This window comes from Lethenteron reissneri, chromosome 37, assembly GCF_015708825.2.
Source record: "Lethenteron reissneri isolate LAM-NWPU_2019-01 chromosome 37, ASM1570882v1, whole genome shotgun sequence".
NCBI lineage: Eukaryota > Metazoa > Chordata > Hyperoartia > Petromyzontiformes > Petromyzontidae > Lethenteron > Lethenteron reissneri.
The window spans coordinates 2352119-2373128 of record NC_083815.1 but is presented as its reverse complement, the minus strand read 5'-3'; the positions used below and the strand labels follow the sequence as shown (position 1 = coordinate 2373128).

At 52.9% G+C, this 21010-nt stretch overlaps 1 protein-coding gene across 1 annotated transcript in view; it reads left to right on the top strand.

Annotated features, from left to right (window-relative positions):
* Positions 1-21010, top strand: part of LOC133351437 (transient receptor potential cation channel subfamily M member 5-like) — a 49623-nt gene that overhangs the window by 9417 nt on the left and 19196 nt on the right. The window contains 12 exon segments of the mRNA XM_061566646.1: positions 7924-8000; positions 9157-9325; positions 11535-11715; positions 12261-12427; positions 13519-13696; positions 14440-14504; positions 15160-15357; positions 18075-18180; positions 18775-18893; positions 19624-19761; positions 19763-20077; positions 20708-20875. Of these exon segments, the coding sequence (XP_061422630.1) occupies positions 7924-8000; positions 9157-9325; positions 11535-11715; positions 12261-12427; positions 13519-13696; positions 14440-14504; positions 15160-15357; positions 18075-18180; positions 18775-18893; positions 19624-19761; positions 19763-20077; positions 20708-20875 (1881 nt within the window).

The window sequence follows — 21010 nt, the reverse complement described above, 5'->3', positions numbered from 1 at the left end:
AGAGGGCCTTCCTAGAGCAGTGGCTCTGAACCTGCGGTCTGTGGATCGCTGGTGCAGTCTGCAAGGACGTGGGAAGCGTTCCGCCAAACTGTTGCTGATACGTCGTTTTTTCTCAAAACATCAGATGCTTTTTGACCACATCGTGGTCCCACAAATAGTTTTTTGAGTGTTGAATCAGAATCTTTATTTATTCTAGAGGAATCCGATGGGCGAAGAAGATCTTATTCAAAGATGTCCAGTAGGCGCGGGTCAGCCAGTTACAACACAGAGTGACCCGTGGCCCCAGACAGGTTCAGGGAGCTATAAAGCATCGTCGCGCGAACTCCCCCGGTTATCCTCGCAGCAGCAGCAGCGGTGGTTGTTGACTGAACAGTCTAACAAAGACGGCGGCCACCGCATCATCATCGCGCGGCGCTTTCAGATGCGCTTCTGCGGCCGCTGGAGCACTCTTCCTTCCGATGTTAGAAAGCTGCTGGGTGCTGTTCACTTTAAAAAAATTTAGATTGAAAACTCGCTTCTTTAGAACTGCCTTTTTGTGTCCAGTTTGTTGTTCTTCCGCCGAACCTCCGATTAGCACGGTTGGCTACGTATGTGCATGCAAAATTGCACGCTCACATCGGCGGTGGTGTGAGCGAGCAATTGCAGGTCCGCGCCTTTACCTTCTCAACCCTCAGTAATCTATCTCCATGGCGGGACACTCACCAGGTAGGTATGCCGACAAGCATCTGCACCACCCGGTGCTTTGTATTTTTGCTTTCTAGCGCGTCACCTGCCCAACGGCAGACGACGCACGGGCCCCACGCTTGCCGGGCGGGCCCTTGTGGGTTGGGTCAGATTCAAGAATGAAACCTGGGGTGATTCTCATTATTATCACCATACAACTAGACGTCGTAGTTAGGGAGTTGGTCGCTCTCTTCCGAAAGGAAGCGTGTCACTTGGTCTTTAATTCGACGGAGTGATGAACGCGGCGCCGAGAGCGATGGGGATATATTTATTGCGCGTCGTGAAGCAACGCGGCGAAAGTGTGATTCGCTTTGTGATCTGCGAGCATTTTTTGTCGCCCCCGTTCACCTCGCTGCCGCCCTTTACACTGCCTGAGAGAACGCCGAGTGATGTTTATGAAGTCGCCGTAGCGTTTCGCTATGTTTTATTGAGCGTACATACGTACGTATGTGCGTCGAGGTTCTTTCGCACCGTAGATAGCCAGCCGTGCTACTCGGTTGTTCTCTGACACGGAGGGATGCACTTGCTGGCTTTTGAGTTGCGTATGGAAATTTAATGCCCCCCCCCCCTCCAAATTTGTTTTTTTAGAAAACATGTTTGAGAGTGGGGGTGGGGGATGCGGGGGGGTGAGAGGTGTGTCTGAGAGAGGTCAAATGCCTTCAGTGTCCAGACGTCTCTTAAGTTTGGGCCGGTGTGTGAAAGCGAACCGGTGCGTGGTTTGTAGACGTGCTTCTCTCAGGATTTCTGTGAAATTGATTGTATACTGTGAAATATACGATTTGATTAGAAGGGCGCTGAAGTGGATCATATTATTATCTGTGCTCATCAGTACATTTCATTCCTTTTTATGTTCACGGTAAAGTGCATATAAACGCGGATAATCGGATGAATTATATGCCACTTATGTTGTGCAAAGCCTCAGATATAATAGGATAGATAATTCCAGAGTAGTTATTTTGTGTCATCTTCTGGGGTTGTTCTCTGACACGGAGTGATGCACTGCAAGCTTTGAGTTGTGAACGGAAATGTCCTGGTCCACAAAAAGAAAAAAGAAAACCGTTTAAGTTATTTATTTGTTATAAATGGGCCCTAAATTAAAATATATATTAAAACACTAATGTTTTACTTGCATAGTAAAGTAATTGTATTTTTTCATTTGCTATACAGCCAGATAATACGACATCGCTAACCTTAAACACCCAGTCGTTCATAAAAGTTGAAGGCAGTATAGTACTATAGTAATAGAGCAAGTGCAGAACCACTGAACTGGAATTGAGAGCTTGAAAGTATTTAGCGAGTGGCCCTTGAAAATGTGGGCCCCGTAGCATATGGAGCTACTTTTGCTTCCAGGATAACCCGGCACAGAGGACTGCGAACGAAATTGTAATGTCTTCGGGAGACCTTGATCCAGCAGTGGGTTGATCGTGGCCAATGTTTGTTGCCGTGGTGCACTTCGCTGGTGCTTTTGCGACACAAGTTCCCACGGGGCCACCCTCCAGGGACGAAGCCAATTTTAGGGCCGATTGCAGGTCCCAGCTTGTGCTGCTGCAGCTCGTTTGGCGTGAAAGCATCGAGAAAAACGATAGCTCCAGGATAAAACAAAAAACTAATCATAATAATTCTGGGTTCGTGCCACAGATTTGGCCCCATCAATAGATTAGACCTTACGGGGCTTAAGGCCCTCCCACACCAACATTCTCGCCGCCTCCAAACCTTCAGTGTCGTAGCCAGGAAGGTTATTTTGACGAACTGGAAAAACCATGAACTACACACCTGGGAACGAAGGTACAGTGCGCTTACGGCGCGTTATGGAACACCTGAGCCACAAGCTCAAGGGAACGGAGGGGGAATTCGAGGCCAGACCGTACCCCCCCCCCCCTCCCCCCTCATACAACACCTGAAATAAATTAGCAGGATGGAGGGTCGGGGGACAGGGACCGAGGGTCAGGGGGCATGACCACTGTAAATTATACGGGAGCCGGAATCGGAGGGGCGGAAAGAAAAAACAAATGTCGTTTAGTTTGCCGCACGTGTTTTTGTTTCTTCTCTCCCTTATATCAGCTGTGTTGGGTTGTGCACCCATTTCTCCCATTTGTCATCTCTTCCCCCTTGATAAAAAGTCACCTTTCAGTGAGACCCCCCCGCCCCCCGTATGGTTTGTTGGGGCAGCGAGCCCGTTCACCATCTTTCTACATCCCCTGCTTTTCACTACCGGTTTGATTGTGTTGATAGTGTGTAGGTGCGGGCGTGCGTCTCAGCAGGTCCTGCACGCCACCGTCTCCCCGTAGGCCTAAAAAAAAATACACTAATAAGCAAAAAATCACAGGGAAAGTTTCTCTGAGCTTTGCGAAAGCCGTCCACCCTCGGCTGACCTGTCCTTCTCGTCTCAGTGGCTGAGACGGCGCTGACAGGCGACGCTCGTCCAAATATTGCCCCGCAGGTCCCAGCTTCGGTCTCTCGCTCTGCGAGCCCCCCCCCCCCCCGCGGACGAAGGAAAACAGCCCACCGTTATGGGAGTGTCTCCCACCTCGACGGGGTTTTCTCGGAAGGTTATGAAAAAAAGATTGCAAAACCGTGGCGTTTGGGCGTGTGACGACATGATTGCAAGATTTGTCCTGTGAAACATCTTTACCACGCCGCAGGATGCCCATGGAACGATAGAACCGAGGACCTAATCGGGCCCCTTCCTGCTGAAATAATTGTGATCTGAACAGAAAGTGGACGAATCGGTTCGTCGCGTGAAATCGGAGTTTTCGCTCGCGATGATGGTAATTGAATTGTGCCGTTGAGAATCGATTATTTATCCAAGAAGACTCGGCGGATATTATTATTATTACTCTGCTTGATTAATTATCCATGAAAATGTTGGGGGGGGGGGGGGTGACGCAGCGGTTCGTGCGCTGCGCTTTAAAACCGGTGACTTGAGTTCGATTCCCGGCCGCCGCCGATTTCAGTGGCGAGTGACACTGAACTTGAACTTCTTTTGCACCATATGTAGCTAATCGGAGGTGATCACTGCCTGCGGCCAGGCGGTGGATGGACGAAAAGGTTTGCGCATATCCGTATCCAAAACACGTCCTAAAATAAATGTATAAAGCGCCTTAAAACGGGACAGCGTATGAATGTGATGGTGGAGACGAGATGAATGAAATCGATGAAAGGAAGCAATGGGTGGCAAATCTGCGAAGATGCGTTGAATGCGGTGAGAGTGAAATTGATTACAGTCTTTGACGATTAATGGATTAATCTTCTTGGTTCTTTCGGCAAAGTCACGTAGAAGGGAAATAATAAAATAATAAAATTAAACATAATACAATAATTCTCACGACGTTTCGGCCACAGCGCAAGCAGCCGTCCTCAGGTGAAGAACAGGTCTGTCGGAAAGACAGCGTCTGAATGGTTTAAGCTTTAAATCGAAAGATTAATGGATTGAATGAAATGGGGTTAATGGGTGAGAGCCATAACAATGAGAATATGAAGAGGGGACAGTAACGGCGGCGGTGGCTCTGAGAAGGAGATCAAGGGGTCGCGCGTGGGGAGCTCGGGAACAATGAGGGTGGGCTTTGAGTGCGGAGACCAAACTTGGTGAGAGAAAGTGACCGCTCAATGTGGGGGGGCAAATTCGTTCCAGTGAAGGGGGCGGGCGAGAAGAGAGACAGAGAGAGAGAGCGTGGATGTTGAGCACAAGGGGGAAGGAGGGACAGGGAGATAGACAGCAAAGGTAGCGGGCGAGAAAGACGACGTAGAAAAATACAAGCGTCACTTAACATTCACATAACATATACTCAACAAACACGTAACATATACATAGCATACACATAACATATACTTAACAAACACATAACATATACTCAACATATAATAAACATATACATAACATATACTCCACATATAATAAACATATACATAACATATACAAAGCGTATCGTGTTGTAAGGAGAAACACAGCTGTATTTTATTATTTTAAGGGCAAAAATGAGCGAGTGAGTCGTATGAAAGGGCTGTCGCGTCGTGTGTGTTTAGACATCTGTAGGTCCGTGGCTTCTCCCCCATTGTCTGCCGTGGTGCCCCCCGTTTTGTGTCCTAGTTGTTGGGAACCTCCAGAGGTAGCGATCTTGTTTGCAAGAACGACACACGTGTGTTGACACGCGTGTTGACACACGTGTTGGTTGCATGGTAACCGGTGTTGTTGGATAATAACGGGCATGGGTGGAGAGAGAGGAGTGGACAAAGGAGACCGGCCAATTAATCCCCACGCCCATGACACCTGAGTCCCTGACTCCCTGGCGTTGTCCGCGTGTGTGTGTCCGTGTGTGTAGTGAATGTGTGTAGGTGTGTGTGTGTATGTGTGTCCGTGTGTGTAGTGTGTGTGTGTAGGTGTGTGTGTCCGTGTGTGTAGTGTGTGTGTGTAGGCGTGTGTGAAGTGTATGTAGTGAATGTGTGTATGTGTGTAGGTGTGCGTGTAGGTGTGTGTATGTGTGTCCGTGTGTAGTGAGTGTGTGTCCGTGTGTGTAGTGAATGTGTGTGTGTGTGTATTTGTTGTTTTTGTGTGCTCAGCGGTATAGTAGAGGGGCAAATAATTTCACTGTAAGCCCAGGTAACAAGGTGTCTGTGTGTAACAAGGTGTGTCTGTGTGTGTGTGTAACAAGGTGTGTCTGTGTGTCTCTAACAAGGTGTGTGTGTGTGTGTCTGACAAGGTGTGTCTGTGAGTCTGTGTGTGTAACAAGGTGCGTGTGTGTGTCTAACAAGGTGGAGAGCGGTGGTGTAGCGGTTAGCGCGCTGGGCTATGAACCTCATGGCGACCCGGTTCGATTCCCGCTCACGGCCAACATCAGTGACGATTATCTGAACCGGTCCTGGGCCTCCCCCCTAGGTCGACTCAGCCTCAAATGAGTGCGGTGTGTAAACATTGTCGGTATGTAAACATAGTCAATATGGAGACAAAGGCGGTCGGGCGTGGTTCTGGCCACCCACCCCCTCGTGACCGTTCCGGCCTTCATTGGTGCTCGCTAACAGCACTTGCCCCTACAGTCTGTTAAGGCTATACGGGGGATCTTTGTCTTTGTGTAACAAAGCTGAGCGTGGTGGGGACCGGCTTTACCGGCCAGATCAGATTTGTGTGTTTTTTTTCTGTCCTACACACACACACGGCCGCGTGCCGCACCCCAAAGATTTTGCTCGAAGCAGAATTTTGCAGCGCGGCAGCGTTTGGCCGAGTGCGCCCGGGGGTCGATCGCTGTCGCCCCTCGCAGCGCCAGACGCCGCAGGGCCGTCGTGTCGAGACAAATGAAGACGACGAATTCTGTTGCTGGCATCCACGTTCCATGCCGCGCGGTTGCCGACCGCAGTCCTCTCCCCCCCGCCCCCCGAAACGGCCCAAAATATCGGAGGCAGCCCCGCTCCAAGGTGCGATCGATAGGAGGCCGCGTTCCTGGCGTCGAGCGAAAGGAGCCTGGCGCAAAGCTAAGCACGAGGATGATGCGATGACAGACCCTGCAGCGTGTCGGTCGGACACCGTGCGGATGATTGACGCCGTGCGGATGATTGACGCCCTGCGCAATTCCGCGATCGCAAAGTCGCCGTTTGTGGCTCTGTGTTCAGCCCCTCCCCCACGCACCGCCTCCTTGCAGTTTTGCGTGGGTCCAGGTTTTGGCTTGACTTTGACATCTCAGCAATGATGATGTTAGATCATAAAAAATTAGCGGCCGTTTGTCAATTCGCCCCACGCGCTTTGTCAGTCGGAGCCAGTCGGAGCCAGTCGTGCAAGTTGGTAAAAGTTGGACCCGGGGGGGGAGGGTTGGGGGGAGGACCATTTCGGATGCCACTCAAGCCGGGTGACACCACTGCAGCCAGGAATCAAATCCACGTGGCCGGTTTCATGGCCCAGTGCACGAGCCACTGACGCTCCCACTCTCGCCCACGGTATGTACGTGCGGACGATGTTGAACGTCTCTCGCACCGCACGTAGCCAACCGCGCTAATCGGAGGTGCTTGCCAATACATAGCTTTTGATCCGCCTAGAGAGTCTCTTTGACGTTCAACATTAACGGGGAGCGCACAACCACTTTTCTTTTCGCGTGCGAATCTTTATCACGTGAAACTACTGGTCACCGGGAGCGCGGTTGAGGCGCAATTAGTGCGGGATGAATGAGCCAAGCGTACGCTGGGGTTCCCGCGTCCGTGTGTTGCACAACTCGAAGCAAATTTACGCACGGACCTGGCACGAGGCCGTCCCTGGGTTTGCGAAGGCAAAGGTGCAGCCCTGCAATGTCTCGCCCACGCCACCACTCGCAGGTGGGCCCTCCACAAGAGGGAAAGTTTGGAGAGGCTCTCCAGTGGTTCTTTTGGCCTACTTTTCCACGTCTTGAAAGAGGTGGGGGCGTACCCACACTTCAACCCACCACAGGGGACCGAACTATTCACGTGATCTACCCATTCGTACTTCTGGATGGGCAGATGTGGGGAGGGGGCGGTTAACAAGCGTGCACCGTTGTGTCGTTCTACTGCAGAGATTTTCATCGCAAGGCCGCGGGCCCCTGGCGGTCCCTGGTGGCCTTTAGTGCGGCCCCTGGCATGCAAGCCCCCGGCAATACACAACACGTGAACACCCCCTCATCATCATCATCGTGCTGCTGTCAAACCCCCAATGGTTTCATACGTGTGACGGCCCTCGCAGCGATGTCTTATCGGTGAAATTCGTCCCCCTCTGAAAATGAGTGAAGAACGCCGCTCGACCGAATGGGAGGCGCGGAATAAACGTTGAGTGGTCTAACCAGCGACCTCTCAACCGCAAGTCCAGTGTGCTGATCACTAACAACCATGGCAGCATCCCAACCCTCCCCCTCCCCCTTTAGGTTGACTCAGCCTAAAAACGAGAGGCAGGTGCAGTCATGGAGCTATGCACCTTTAATTCATCTAGATTGAAAACTCGTTTCTTAAGAACTGCTTTTGTGTGTGTTTAGTTTGTTGTCCTTACCCCGCATTTCGGATTAACACGGTTGGCTACGTACTGCCGAAATAAGTTCAACGTAGTACATACGTTAATTCATAAGTGGCCGGAGCGTGCATTGTGGTGGCAGCGGTGGCGGCGGTGGTCATTGCGGGCGTGTCCAGCCCGTCGCGTACGCGCGTGCCGTGCCGGCCCGAACAGGGTGCTTGCTCACGGAACTTGATGCCGACTCCGCTGCTTGTGTACCGCAGGGCTGGATCGGGAGGAACATTCGGATCCCCGTGTGCAGCGCGTACGTTGCTGACATCGAGCTGGCACACAATGGGCGGTGAGTAGGAGCACGGTGCCGAGATCAGCGCCGGTGGTGATGGGGACGATGATGATGTTGTTGCTTACGACGATGATGATCTATTGCTTCTGCTGATGATGACCTTCGTGAGGATGATGATCGTGGTGGTGGTGGTGATAGTGGTGGTCTTGATGGGCTGATGGTGATGATGATGCTCTTGCTTCTGTTATGGTAATGAAGATGTTGACCAATCGTGGTGATGATAGTTGTGGGATGATGATGATGATGGAGACTCGTTTACGCTGGTGATCATCGTGATAGTGGTGATTGGCTAAAGTTGACCTATAGCTTCTGCTGCTGCTGCTGCTGATGATGATGTTGTTGATGAAAATGGTGACTCGTGGCAGTGATGAATGACAGTGCTCATGGTAATGAAGTGATCATTGACGATGATAACGAGTATGATGGCACGCCTGTTTTTGCTGATGATAATGTGATGATAATGACGTTGCTGATAACAATGTGAGTGAAGGATGATGGTGACCCTTATGTCACTGCTGCTGATGGTGATAATGATGCTGATGCTGATGTGGTAGTGGTAATGGTTTAACTACTGGGGAGACAAAGGCGGCCGGGCAAGGTGCTGGCCACCCATCTTCTCGTGTCTCGTATTGTCCTTCACAGGTGCTACTCGCTGACAGCACTTGCCCCAACAGTCTATTAAGGCTTCAGGGGAGATCTTAATCTTTGTATAACTACTGCTGCTTATGCTGCTTATGATGATGTTGGTAGTGCTCTGCGTTATTGTAACCCTGCTATTGCTGCTGTAATGTCAGGGATGCTGGTAACTGCTCTTGCTGCTGCAGTTTCTGATGATTAATTGGAGGTGGTACCGTCCCTGCTGCTGTCCAGATATTCTAGAACCCCCTTCCCCTCTTGCTGCCCGTTCCGGGTTCAACAAAAATTCGCACGAATATCACGCAAGAGAGTGTTGTCCTGAAAAGTGTATGACAGCAATCATGATGATTACAAAGATGATGATGACTGTGTGTATGACCATGTTGATGATGATGATAACAACGATGATGCCGATGATGACTATAATGATGATGATGACTATGATGGTGATGATTGACGATCATGACGCTCATTACGACGATGAATTGGGACACTGGTGGTGGTATCCCTGTTGCAGGGCGACATGTCAGTGCGGCTCCTCCATGGCTCTGCACACTCACTTGGCGCAGCAGAACAACACTCACCCCGACGACACCGTGTGGAATCCCGACCTGCACACCAGCGACGAGCCCACGGACGCCTACGGCGACTTCATCTGCCAGGGTCTGGGCAAGTCCCAGCGCAAGGTGCCACCATGTGCCACGGAGACGACACGGAACGCACCTCAAGTGCCTCGCCTCTCATCTCACTCTACTCCCCTCCACGCACCCTCCTACCTCTCCCCACTCATCTCACTCTACTCCCCTCCAAACACTCTCCTACCTCTCCCATCTCATCTCACTCTACTCCCCTCCACACACTCTCCTGCCTCTCCGCTCTCATCTCACTCTACTCCCCTCCAAACACTCTCCTACCTCTCCCATCTCATCTCACTCTACTCCCCTCCACACACTCTCCTGCCTCTCCGCTCTCATCTCACTCTACTCCCCTCCAAACACTCTCCTACCTCTCCGCTCTCATCTCACTCTACTCCCCTCCAAACACTCTCCTACCTCTCCCCTCTCATCTCACTCCACTCCTCTCCATGCACTCTCCACTCTCATCTCACTCTACTCCCCACCACACAATGTATTGAATTGTGTAACATCTCTGTCGAGTGTCACTGTTGAGTTTCACTATCATCGTGGTCAGTGGAAAGCTCATGTCGCTGCCCACTTTAAATGTGACTACGTTATCCACCAGTGACCAGATGCCGCTACATTTACCACGATGTGTTTAAGAGTCGCACCCCGGAATCGTGACATCACCGATGAACTCTCTGGAGGTGAAAGTTGTTCCCCAACTGAGAGACAGAAACCGTTGATGAGTGAACAGGAACCCAGTGTCAACAGAGGTCTTTCTTTTGTAGGGAGATGTGGGTAAATATAACTACACCCTAAAACAAATGTACGCTTTAAGCAAACGGACCGTGATCACTCAAATACTCACATGAAGCGAGAAGGGGGTTGGCGCATTGGGCTCTGGCTGCGCTATGAACCCGTGCGAGCCTGAGTTCGAGTCCCGGCCACAGCTAGCATCGGTGGCGCGTGATGCCGGAACCAGACGCTGACCAACCATTTTGTTTTTCCCAGTTTGAAACACTTTCACACGAAGGGTTGAAAGAGTTTATGTGTTGGCCCTGTCCATCGGTCGGTAACGGAGTGCATACCTGTCAACCCCTTATCGGTGCCCTACCTTATCACAGACCAATTCAGACTTTATTGGTCACCCCGTGCCCTTTTAAATCTCAACGTTCATCCTACAAAGTCCCATCACAAGAGAGAAACACAAACAAATAGATATAAACAGTTTTACGTATTAATTTTGATTATTGATGTCCATGATGCTACTTATCATGCTGCTGTCTGTGATCTTGCATGCTGATGCTGTCCCATTATTTTTTTTTTGGTCATATGAATTTTTTTCCCCGTATTTAAATGGCTGTGCGCCGTATGAACCTGAACTAAATTTCCCTGTACAAGAATTTGGGGTAAACCATGTGGGTTGACACGGTATAGGAGTGGGGCGGTGGGCGGGGGTGGGGACGGGGGGCGGGGTGTGACGACGAATCTAGTAAAGTTGACCCATTGTGTTGAGGTTTGTGTTGCTGTCCAGGATTTACCCCGAATTGAAAGGCGGCTGAATTAATCAAAGGGTTGCCTAAAAGTGGGAGACGCAAACAACTCGAGGGGGAAAATGGCGACTTGCAAATAATACGCAAACACGCTTTGCCCCGACAGTTTTTCTATCGGCGTCCATGCTGCCAACGAAAACTGGGAGGACATGAATCACCTTGAGATTATAACCGACTACTGTTGTCATGGTCCATTACTTGGGTCACTTAAAAAATGGCGGCTGTGCCACCATCCTGCCTCCAGAAGGCGGGAAACCCCCCACAGAAGCCACGCCCAGCGTGACGCGACTGCCGATGACGTCACCAAACCCCGCCCATCACCTCCAATACAGCGGCAGATTTGAGACTCTTTTTCCGCCGGAACTATTTTCGCGCCATCTGATGAGTCGAGCGATTTGTCGACGAATCGATGACCTAACCCTTTCCCCTTCTGATGACATACATGTACGTATGTCATCGGAAGGGGGCAGTCGTGTCGCTACAGTTCCCCTGTGGCGAGTAACAATGTCTTTAAAAACAACGCCGCTACGCCTCCCTGAAATAAAATGAACGCTGAATCGCTTGCACGTTCTGAGATTCGGAGGCGAACATCTCAGAACGGGAAAGGGTTAAACAGTCGGAGAGCCCAGCTCTACTGCTAATTTAATATTTCTGAAGATGATTTTGTTTTGTTTATGGGAAAAAAATGCGCATATGCCAACTCACGTTTTCCTTGCCACCAGTACACACGGGTGTCATACAAGACGAGCGCGGACCTGCTGTACAACGTGCTCACGCGCATCTGGGGGCTGCGCACGCCCAACCTGGTGATGTCCGTCGTGGGCGGGGAGTCCAACTTCCAGCTGAAGCCGTGGGTGCGTGATGTCCTGCGCACGGGCCTCATGCGCGCTGTGCAGAGCACAGGTCAGTGTAGCGCAATGCAGCATGGCGCAGAGCGCGTGCGGTGCGACGCGCGGCGCGACCCTGCGTGTGTGATGTGGCTAGCCCATCCTACTGCTACTCCCTGCTCCTACCCCAAAGCTCCGACGGGGCCTACCCCCAACCCCTATCACTACTCCTATCCCTATCACGACATCTATCACTATCCCAACCTCTATCACCACCCCTTTCACCACCCCTATCACTACATCTATCACAACCCCAAACTCTATCACTACACCTATCACCACCCCTACCCTAACCCGTCCTTAACCACTCCCACCCCCACCTGCCCCTCTAACTGTGACCATAACTACACCACCACATTTAGCATAGTACAGAGCCAACCGTGCTAATCGGAGGTGTGGTGGAAGGACAACAAATTAAACACACAGCAATGCGTCGCTCCCTGTCTCCCTCTCCGCTGCCTCCCTGGACCCCCTCCTCTGGCCGCGTGTGTTCATCCCCCCCCCCCCCCCCCGTCGTCTCTGCTCTCTCTCCACTCTCTCCTCTCCCCGTGCTCTCCCAAGGCGCGTGGCTCATCACGGGCGGCCTGCACACGGGCGTGATGCGCCACATCGGCGAGGCGGTGAGCGAGCACTCGATGGCTCGCACGCCCGCTGAGCACAAGGTGGTGGCCATCGGCATCGTGCCGTGGGGGCAGCTCGCTGGGCGCAAGGCGCTGCTCAACAAGCGGGTGAGTGCCGACGCGCCCACGCCCGGCCACGTCGCCCCCCGAACCGATCCAACAAAAACTAAACTACAGTCGGCTCTCGATTATCCGCGTGCGGTTTATCCGATTTGCGGATTGACCGCGCAGCTGAGATTTTGACGTGAATTAATAACTCATGGATTTTCCCTTAAACCCAAAATAATCATCTAAAAACAGTATCGCATTGTTATTCTTGGAAATGTTTATTACATGTCACGTGCTTAAACCGAACACATATGTTGCTCCAGTTAATCCGAAATCCACGCGATCACCTCTACAGTACAGTAGTTGCATATCTTTACAATAGTGGGTGGAGTTTGATTGATTTTGATTGCCGTGGCTCTGCTTTCCATTTAGTTGGCCAAGTCTTCTGCGCAGGAGCAGGAAAGTGTTATCACTGAGCACGCACATCGATCGTTAGTTTTTGGCATCGCGATCCGTGGATAATCGAGAGTCTACTGTATTTTTATTTGACCAGGTAAGGCCCACTGAGCTGTCATAGCGCTTTTTCAGAAGCGTCCTGGCCCATCACAAATGGCAGCCCGACGAAGTGGCTTACCATCACGTGGAATTTACCGCAGCATGTCGATTCTAAATGTGGAGGGAAAAAGCGGAGTTTCCACGTGACCACAGGGGGAGAGAAAGAGGGAGAAATGCAAACTCTAAATATACAGCAGCAGCCATTGTCACGGTCGGGATCTAACCCAAGACCTCTTGCATACCAGGCGAGGCAGTTAACATCTCCTAGCCACCGTGTTGCCTATCAATCGGAGCTGGGCCAAGCTCTCTGTGACCCCCAGTGAGAGACACGAGTCTTCAAATGACCGAGGAGCCACGAGACGGAGGAGCGCAGGGCCGGGTTGTTCGGGGTGCTCAAGCAGCCAGTTCACTCACTCTACCCGCACAGGGAATGCTGCCGCTGGGGGGGGAGGGGGGGTGGGGTTACCCTTCGGAAGTTCGAGATGAGATGCGTGACCTTAGGCGCCCTGAGCTGCCGAGGAATTTCAGCAAATGCAAAAGAAAAGTATTACTATTATAAATCGTGTGGTGCTGTACTGTCCACTGCTTTCGCCTAGGGTCTCCGGAAGGAGTACACGGTGCCAGGCTGGGAGCGGCCTCTGCTGCCGCTGGACAAGAACCACTCGCACTTCCTGCTCGTGGACGACGGCAGCACGGGCAAGCGGTCGACGCGCGTGCACACGCTGCGCGTGCACCTTGAGCGGTTCATCGCCAAGCAGAAGACGATGCACGGTGGTGAGCGGTGCACGCGCGGGTTTGAGCGTGGGGGAGGTGGCTCCCAACTCCAAACCATGCCCCACGGAACTTTGCGCTGCCCCAAAAGCACATTAGAAGGCAGTTGAGTGTATCTGCTTGGCAGGGCGGACATCTCTGAAAAGTTCTTCCATAGTTCACCGGATTCTTTCAGTCTAAGTAAAGATTCTGATTCTACTTCTGAGGATAGCGCAATACGGTAACACGTGTGCCTCGCAAGGGAGAAGTTCCTGGGTTGGATTTCCGAAGTGGGGTGCCTTCTCCGTGCAGAGTTTGTGCGTTTTCCCCCTCTGTTTCGCATGGGTTTCCTCCAGCTTCCCCGGTGTCCTGCCATAGCTCAAAGAAAAAAAACATGCAATGTTTCTAACATTGGCCAAACCATCCCAAGGCTGCAAACATTTCCTGCAAATGATTCAATTGGGATGACGCACGGCAACAACATCGCCCCCCTTCTGAGAAAACTCAACGGGACCCTCCTGATCGAAGATTCTTGAGACTCGGTGGGCATTTCCTGGGTAGACGAGCGGGATACCAATCCTAATAATCATGATCACCAACTTTCAGACTAAGTCGCTCGCAACGAACGCTCTGGCTGTAAGAAAGTAGAAGGCACACAGGGGCTGTTCGCTATTGCGGGACCCCAGTTACCCTTGCGACCCCAGCGACCCAAGCAACCCCAGTGTGACCCCGCTTAATGGCTCATGCGGGTTGGTGTTGCCCGACAGGGACGGGCTGCATCGAGATCCCGGTGCTCTACGTGCTGATCGGCGGCGAGCTGGAGGTGCTCAAGGTGGGTGGGCGGCGGTCTCCCGCAAATCCCTCGTCCGGCTGCGGCTGCTCGCGGCCTCAGAAAGCGGTTGTTGGTCAAAGGGGCGAGCGATCGGCTTCAGCCGGGTGGTCCGTACGCGTACGGAGATGAGTCCCGCGGTTTTTGCAGTACGAGTCGTCGAAGGAGGGGAAAAGGGTGAGGAGTACGGGCTGTGAAGTGTTTCGTTTGCGAGCCGGGCAGTGGCCTCGTCACCGCGGAAGGAGGCGGCTCGGTTGGCGGACGGTCTTGGGTGGAGGGAGGCGAGTTGCAGAGTTTAGCAGCGTGGGGTGCGTGGTGGGTTGAGGCAAAACAGTCCGTGTTGCAGAGTCGACAGTGAAGCAGAATTGATACGGCACGATCGGTGCAGTTGAATATACATATGTCCGTTCATCTTACTTCTCCACGCTCACACACTCCGGCCAACGTGGCACCACAACAAAACTTGGCAGAACGTTGAGAGAGAGTCCTGGGGAAGATCAGCGAGCGTGGAAGCTCCGAACGGACGACGTGAAAGGAGGCGAAGGAACGACGTCCGAACGACGCCAATTACCCGGCGGTGGCGGCCGGCAGCGGCTCACATACGCACCCCCCCCCTCCCTTCTCCCAACCCCCCCCCCGCCCCAACCACCATCGGCAGACGGTGCAGGACGCGGTGGTGAACGGGACGCCCTGCCTCGTGCTGGGCGGCTCCGGTGGCATCGCCGACATCATCACGGCGGTGGTGTCCGTGTCCCCCGATGAGATCACCGCCGAGATGGTGGCCACCCACCACCACGCGGCCTTCCCCAACGAGGACGAGCTGAGCGGCGAGCAGCTCGACAAGTGGACCGACGTGGTGAGGAGGGGGAGGCACGAGGCGGTGGTGGCAGTCGTGGAGGGGGAGGTGGTGGAGGTGGTGGATGTGGTGGTGGAGGTGGTGGAGGTGGTGGAGGTGGTGTAGGTAGAGGAGGTGGTGGAGGAGGTGGAGGAGGTGGTGGAGGTGGTGGTGGTGTAGGTGGAGGTGGTGTGGGTGGAGGAGGTGCTGGAGGTGGTGGAGGTGGTGGTGGAGGTAGTGGTGGTGGTGGTGGTGGTGGATGTGGTGTAGGTGGTGTAGGTGAAGGAGGTGGTGGAGGTGGTGGAGGTGGTGGAGGTGGTGTAGGTGGAGGAGGTGGTGGAGATGGCAGTCGTGGTGGTGGAGGTGGAGGAGGTGGTGGAGGTGTTGGAGGTGGTGGAGGTGGTGGAGGTGGTGGAGGTGGTGGAGGTGGTGAAGGTGGAGGAGGTGGTGGAAGTGGCAGTCGTGATGGTGGTGGTGGAGGAGGTGGAGGGGGTGGTGGAGGTGGTGGAGGTGGTGGAGGTGGTGGAGGTGGTGGAGGTGGTGGAGTTGACGAATCCGCCACCGCTCGACCGCATCACCGCCCCGTTGCTTATGGCACACCCATCCACTCATTGCCATAGCAATGTGGAATATCCACCGCCGGCTGGAGCCCAGCAAGTGGAGACTACAGCCGACCGACGACGCTCGTTTGGGTACGGCGGTGGCGGCGTCGTGGTCGCCGTGGATGTTTCCGCGCGCAGAAACCAGCTCCGCGTGCGTGAGCGTTGGTTGCGCAAGTCTAGGCGCGGCTCGGGCACGTGTGGGCGTTGCGTGATGTACGAGACGCTGACGGGTCCCACACGTTGCCAGATCTCGGGGAACAGCCGCCTCCAGCAAATTGGCCTCCCATTACAAACCCCACAAATCTCTCATGGCCCAAATCACGGTTAGATTCTGATAGATGAGTGAAAGGGCATCGTAACCTTTCGTTTTGAAACTGTAGTTGAATTGATGGTTTAAAAAAAATACGTCTAAAGAGTTTACTGTAAATGTCACATTTGGCAATGCGATGAATTGTGGCCCGACTCAATTTCAAAGTGTCACTTGTGTGAATTTATATGTATTATTATTAGTATCATCCCTACGCTTGTTTACTCAGGAAAGACCTCGGCGAGTCTCGAGACCATTCTTCAAGACGGTCCTGCCAATTTTTCCCAGGAGGTGTAGGGGGTCATGTTGCTGCTCTGTGTGTAATACCCACCGAGTGAATTTTCCAGCATTTTTTTTCAGCATCGGGGATGTGTTGGCCACTACCAGTTACAATTCTTTACGTCTTTAGCTATGGGAGGAAATCAGGGGACCCAGAGGCAACGCTTGCAGAGATGCACCCAGGTCTGGAATGCAACCCAGGTCGGGAATTGAACCCAGGCTCTTATTCCTACGAGGCAGAAATGTTACCACTGCGCCGCCCTGCCCGCATGTTTGACCGTCGTAGCTGCTGTGTCGAGGAATCGGGTTCCGCAGACTCTTGTGATGGAAACAAATATTGCACTCTGGAGGTGATCGGGAGGCTCGGAGGGAGGTCAAAGCCCTGAGCCTCCACTTATGAGATCCTGGGTTCAAATCCAGGTTACAGCCACCTTCCATTAACCCGGGGGTTTGCCAGTGTAATGAGTTGATGGTCTCAGTCAGTTCGCCAAAAAATGAACCCAAAATATATATATTGTCGTGCATTTAATTTGGCAAAATTCCATGTCTAAGAATTGAAAATGTTGGTTTGACTGCCTGGGAACTCGCAATTACTCGGTGTAGCAGGGTGGGTCGGGTGAATGCTTGACCCCCTGCTGTGTCGCTGGACCTCGAGGTCACTTTATGAGGCAGCTCTGTGACGTCCGCTTCCACGGGCCATTCGCTCCAACGCGAGCGGAAGCCCCGACAGCGGTTCGGCCTCGGGCCGCGATGCCACGACGCTGGCCGCCACCCAGGGCCGTGTGGCGCTCGGGCCCCGCTGTGAGACGGCGGACTGAGCTCGTGTTATTTGAACCGCGGGTTCAGAAAACTCATGACATTATTTGAGCCCCCCGGGGTACAGAGTCCCGGGCACCGCGGTGGCGAGATGTTAACTACCTCGCCTGGTGTACAGGAGGTCGTGGGTTCCATCCCGACCCTGACGCCTGCTGTGTATTTGGAGTTTGCGGTGTCTCTCTACCAGTAGTCGCGTGGATTTTCATCCGGGTCCTCTGGTTTTTTCCCTCCACCTTTTAGAATCAATGTACGTTTAGAGTATTTGGCCACTGCTATAAATTACCACGTGATGAGCCACTTCGTTGAGTTTAACATGTAGCCTTTTGGGACAAATATTATCCATAATACAGGTTTTTTTGAGTTAGATCCCGTAAATATAAATGTGTCGTTAAACCCGGCACCACCCGACACAGCCAATTAGTAAGGTTTGTCACATAAACAAAACATGCCAATTCGTTACTAGTACAGCACACCGGTGTGTTGGAGAGTACATCTACAACATTTACAATCTGGGTACGACGTTTCGCCAGTAATTACAACTGTCATCATTTTCGTTGCGCTATCATTTGTGAGAGCCAGATCGCTTCTGAAAAAGAGCTAATATAGCTCCGTGGGCCTTACCTGGTTAAAAAAAATTATTTAGTTTGAAATTACAGCAGGAGCTCATAGCACAACCTTAAATTGGTCTTCCCTCGCCCCCCCCCCCCCCACCCACGCACTCTCTCCCCGTGCAGATAAAGAGCATCGTGGAGCAGTCCAACATGCTGACGGCGCTCACTGAGGAGGAGCATGAGGTCGCGGAGCCCATGGACACCGTGATCCTCAAGTCGCTCTTCAAAGGTCGGTCCGTCTGCCAGTCCGACTGTCTGCTCAACCACCCCACCCACTGTCGGTCAGCCGCTCGATTTATTCATCCATCCCTCTGTCTGTCGATCTCTCTATTCATACGTCCATCCTTCTGTCTATAAATCCTCTCTTGCTATTTATATTCTTAGGTCTTTCGGTGAAGTCACGTAGATAGGTTGAAAGAAAATAACAGAAATGACAGAAAACGACGACGTTTCGATTGCAACGCAAGCGGTCGTCATCAGGTGAAGGGAAACCAATTCCTCTCTCTGTTTGTCAGCGCCGCTGTCCCTCCATGCATCTCTCCGTCTGTCCGCTCGTCCATACCTCCCGTCAGTTTGAATCTCATCACTCCGTCAGCCCCTCTGACGTCAATCCCGATGACTTGGTCGTCTTCTCTTTCTATATTTCGTGTGATGGTTTTATGCTCCTTGACGAGATCGGCGAGGTATCGTGGTGTCGACGACGGCTCACCCCGTCGTGCGCCGTGCCACCCTCCGTGGGTTGCTTGCTTCACGGCGCTTGCATCATCGGTCTGCTAAAAGCCGTCCGCGGGATCTGTCTGTCGTTTGCCGGGTGCACGTTTAGCGTGCCGCGGTAAGAGCCACGAGGCGGCCGAATACAAGGACGAGCTGAACCTGGCGCTCGCCTGGAACCAGATGGACATCGCCAAGAGCGAGATCTTCAACGGCAACATCGCGTGGAAGGTAACGGCGGGCTCTGGCGCAGGTGCCTGGTTGTTCGTAAACTCGTGCGACCCCGCGGCCCTGCGTCGTTTCCCGCGGTTGTCGCCGCACAGCCCGCCGATGCAGGCCAGGGCTCTTCCCGCTTGTCTTCGTTATTCTCCCGAGGCTCCAGATGTCCTCTTTTCACGTGAAATTTTACGAACGTTACAAATGTGTTTACCAACAAACGATTGCATGCACGTACGTGTTTTTAACTTCTTTCGCACCGTACGTAAACAACCGTGATAATCGGAGGAGCGAACGATTGGTGGGTGGGTGGCGACGTTGGTGCCGTTCAGGGTGGAGAGCCAGCGTCGTTATCTACGAACGACAGCTTGAGCCGAACGCCGCTCGTTTCTGGCGCGTCGTGTCTCTCGTGGTCGCGCTGCCGTGCGCCGCTTCCCTGACGTGGTTTTTGGGTTCCGCCGTGTGATGTTGTTCGCGTTGTGACGCCCGACGCTTCGCTATCGCGAGCAGAGAGCCACTTCAGAAACTGAATTGAATTCTGGGCACATTATAATCTTTACAGTGAGTAGTTAAGCATCGTGAGTGGGGTTTTATTTATTTTGGTCCCCCCACCACCAACCACCCCATCAGCGGAGCCCAGCCCCGCGTCCGTGGAATCGACGAGCCGCCACAGGGTGGTAAGACGACGCGTCGTAGCGCGCCAGCCGTGGCCGCGACCCGAGCATGCGCCCGTTGTGCGTTGCAGGCGAAGGACCTGGAGGAGTCGATGCACGTGGCGCTGGTGAGCGACAAACCCGACTTCGTGAAGCTCTTCGTCGAGAACGGCGTCAACATCGGCGCCTTCCTCACGGTGAAGCGGCTGCAGCAGCTGTACCGTGCCGCAGGCACCCAAGAGCGTCCTGCACAAGCTGCTAAGCGACAAGCTGGCGCGCCGGAAGGATGATAAGGGGGGATCCTTCCTCTTCGGGAAAAACGACGATGACGACGACGACGAAGACGGCGGCAGCAATGAAGCCGACGCGGCCGCCACGATGGCAGAGGACGAGGCCAACGGCGGCCCGCTGAGCGGCAGCAATCCGGACGTGGTCCGCAAGCCGGGCTTCACGATGCACGATGTGTCGCTGGTGCTGCACGACTTCCTGGGCGATGTGTGCGAGCCGATCTACCAGGGCTCCACGGAGAAGAGCTCGCTGAAGACCGTGAGTCGCCGCTCCCGCGCGGGGTTACCGTCGCCGCTCCCGATCGCTGCTTGGACGCGAGGCCCTTGGTGGTGTTAGGCTCCCCACCTTCCCCCCCACCTTGCGTTTAAAGGAACCTCTGGGAGGGTGTGTTCATGATCCCGGTCGCACCTTGAGAACGGCAATTGTTTGTTCCGTCGCGTGAGAATTTTATCGATCGGCCGAGTCGGGCGGAGGAGGGTCTGACAACACGACGTTTTACTTCCACGCCGATATGACCCAAGGCACAATAACGAATCGTAATGCGGGTCACGAAAGCCTGTGTGTTAAAGAAGTGTTTCTCTTTAGTGGCCACCACAGGGCATCACGTGATTTAGAAGTTTACCTGTAGTGTTCTGATGATAATTGTCATAAAATGTATTCACAAAATGCTAATTACTGTTATTTTGCTCTGTTTGGTGAGTAGGGGGTACGTGTATGTTGGGGAAGGATGTATATATAAATATATATTTTTTTATCCATTCCATAAATTTTCTTCACCTATTCTTCTGGGAAAGTGAACAATAACATGTACACGAAACTGCAATTGCCCCCCGGGGTAAATGGGCCATTTCCACTAATCGCACCGTTGCTTAACTTCGTCGCGCTCAGCTGTTCAAGAGCAAGGTGAAGGAAGTGGAGCAGGCTTACATGGACGAGACCGACTCGCCAACCTATGAAGAGGATTCCACGAGGCCAAAGATGTACCCGTACAGGGACCTCTTCATCTGGGCCGTGCTCCAGAACCGGAGGCAAATGGCACTCTATTTCTGGGAAATGGTGAGGCACTCCGGTGGGTTGGTGGGTTCAGGGCCTTGGTTTGCGGCAATGTGACTAGACCCAGAGACAAACCGTTCAAAGAAGAAGGTCACATTTTTGGGGTTTTGTCTTCGACCAAAATAGTGCGAGAGCTGC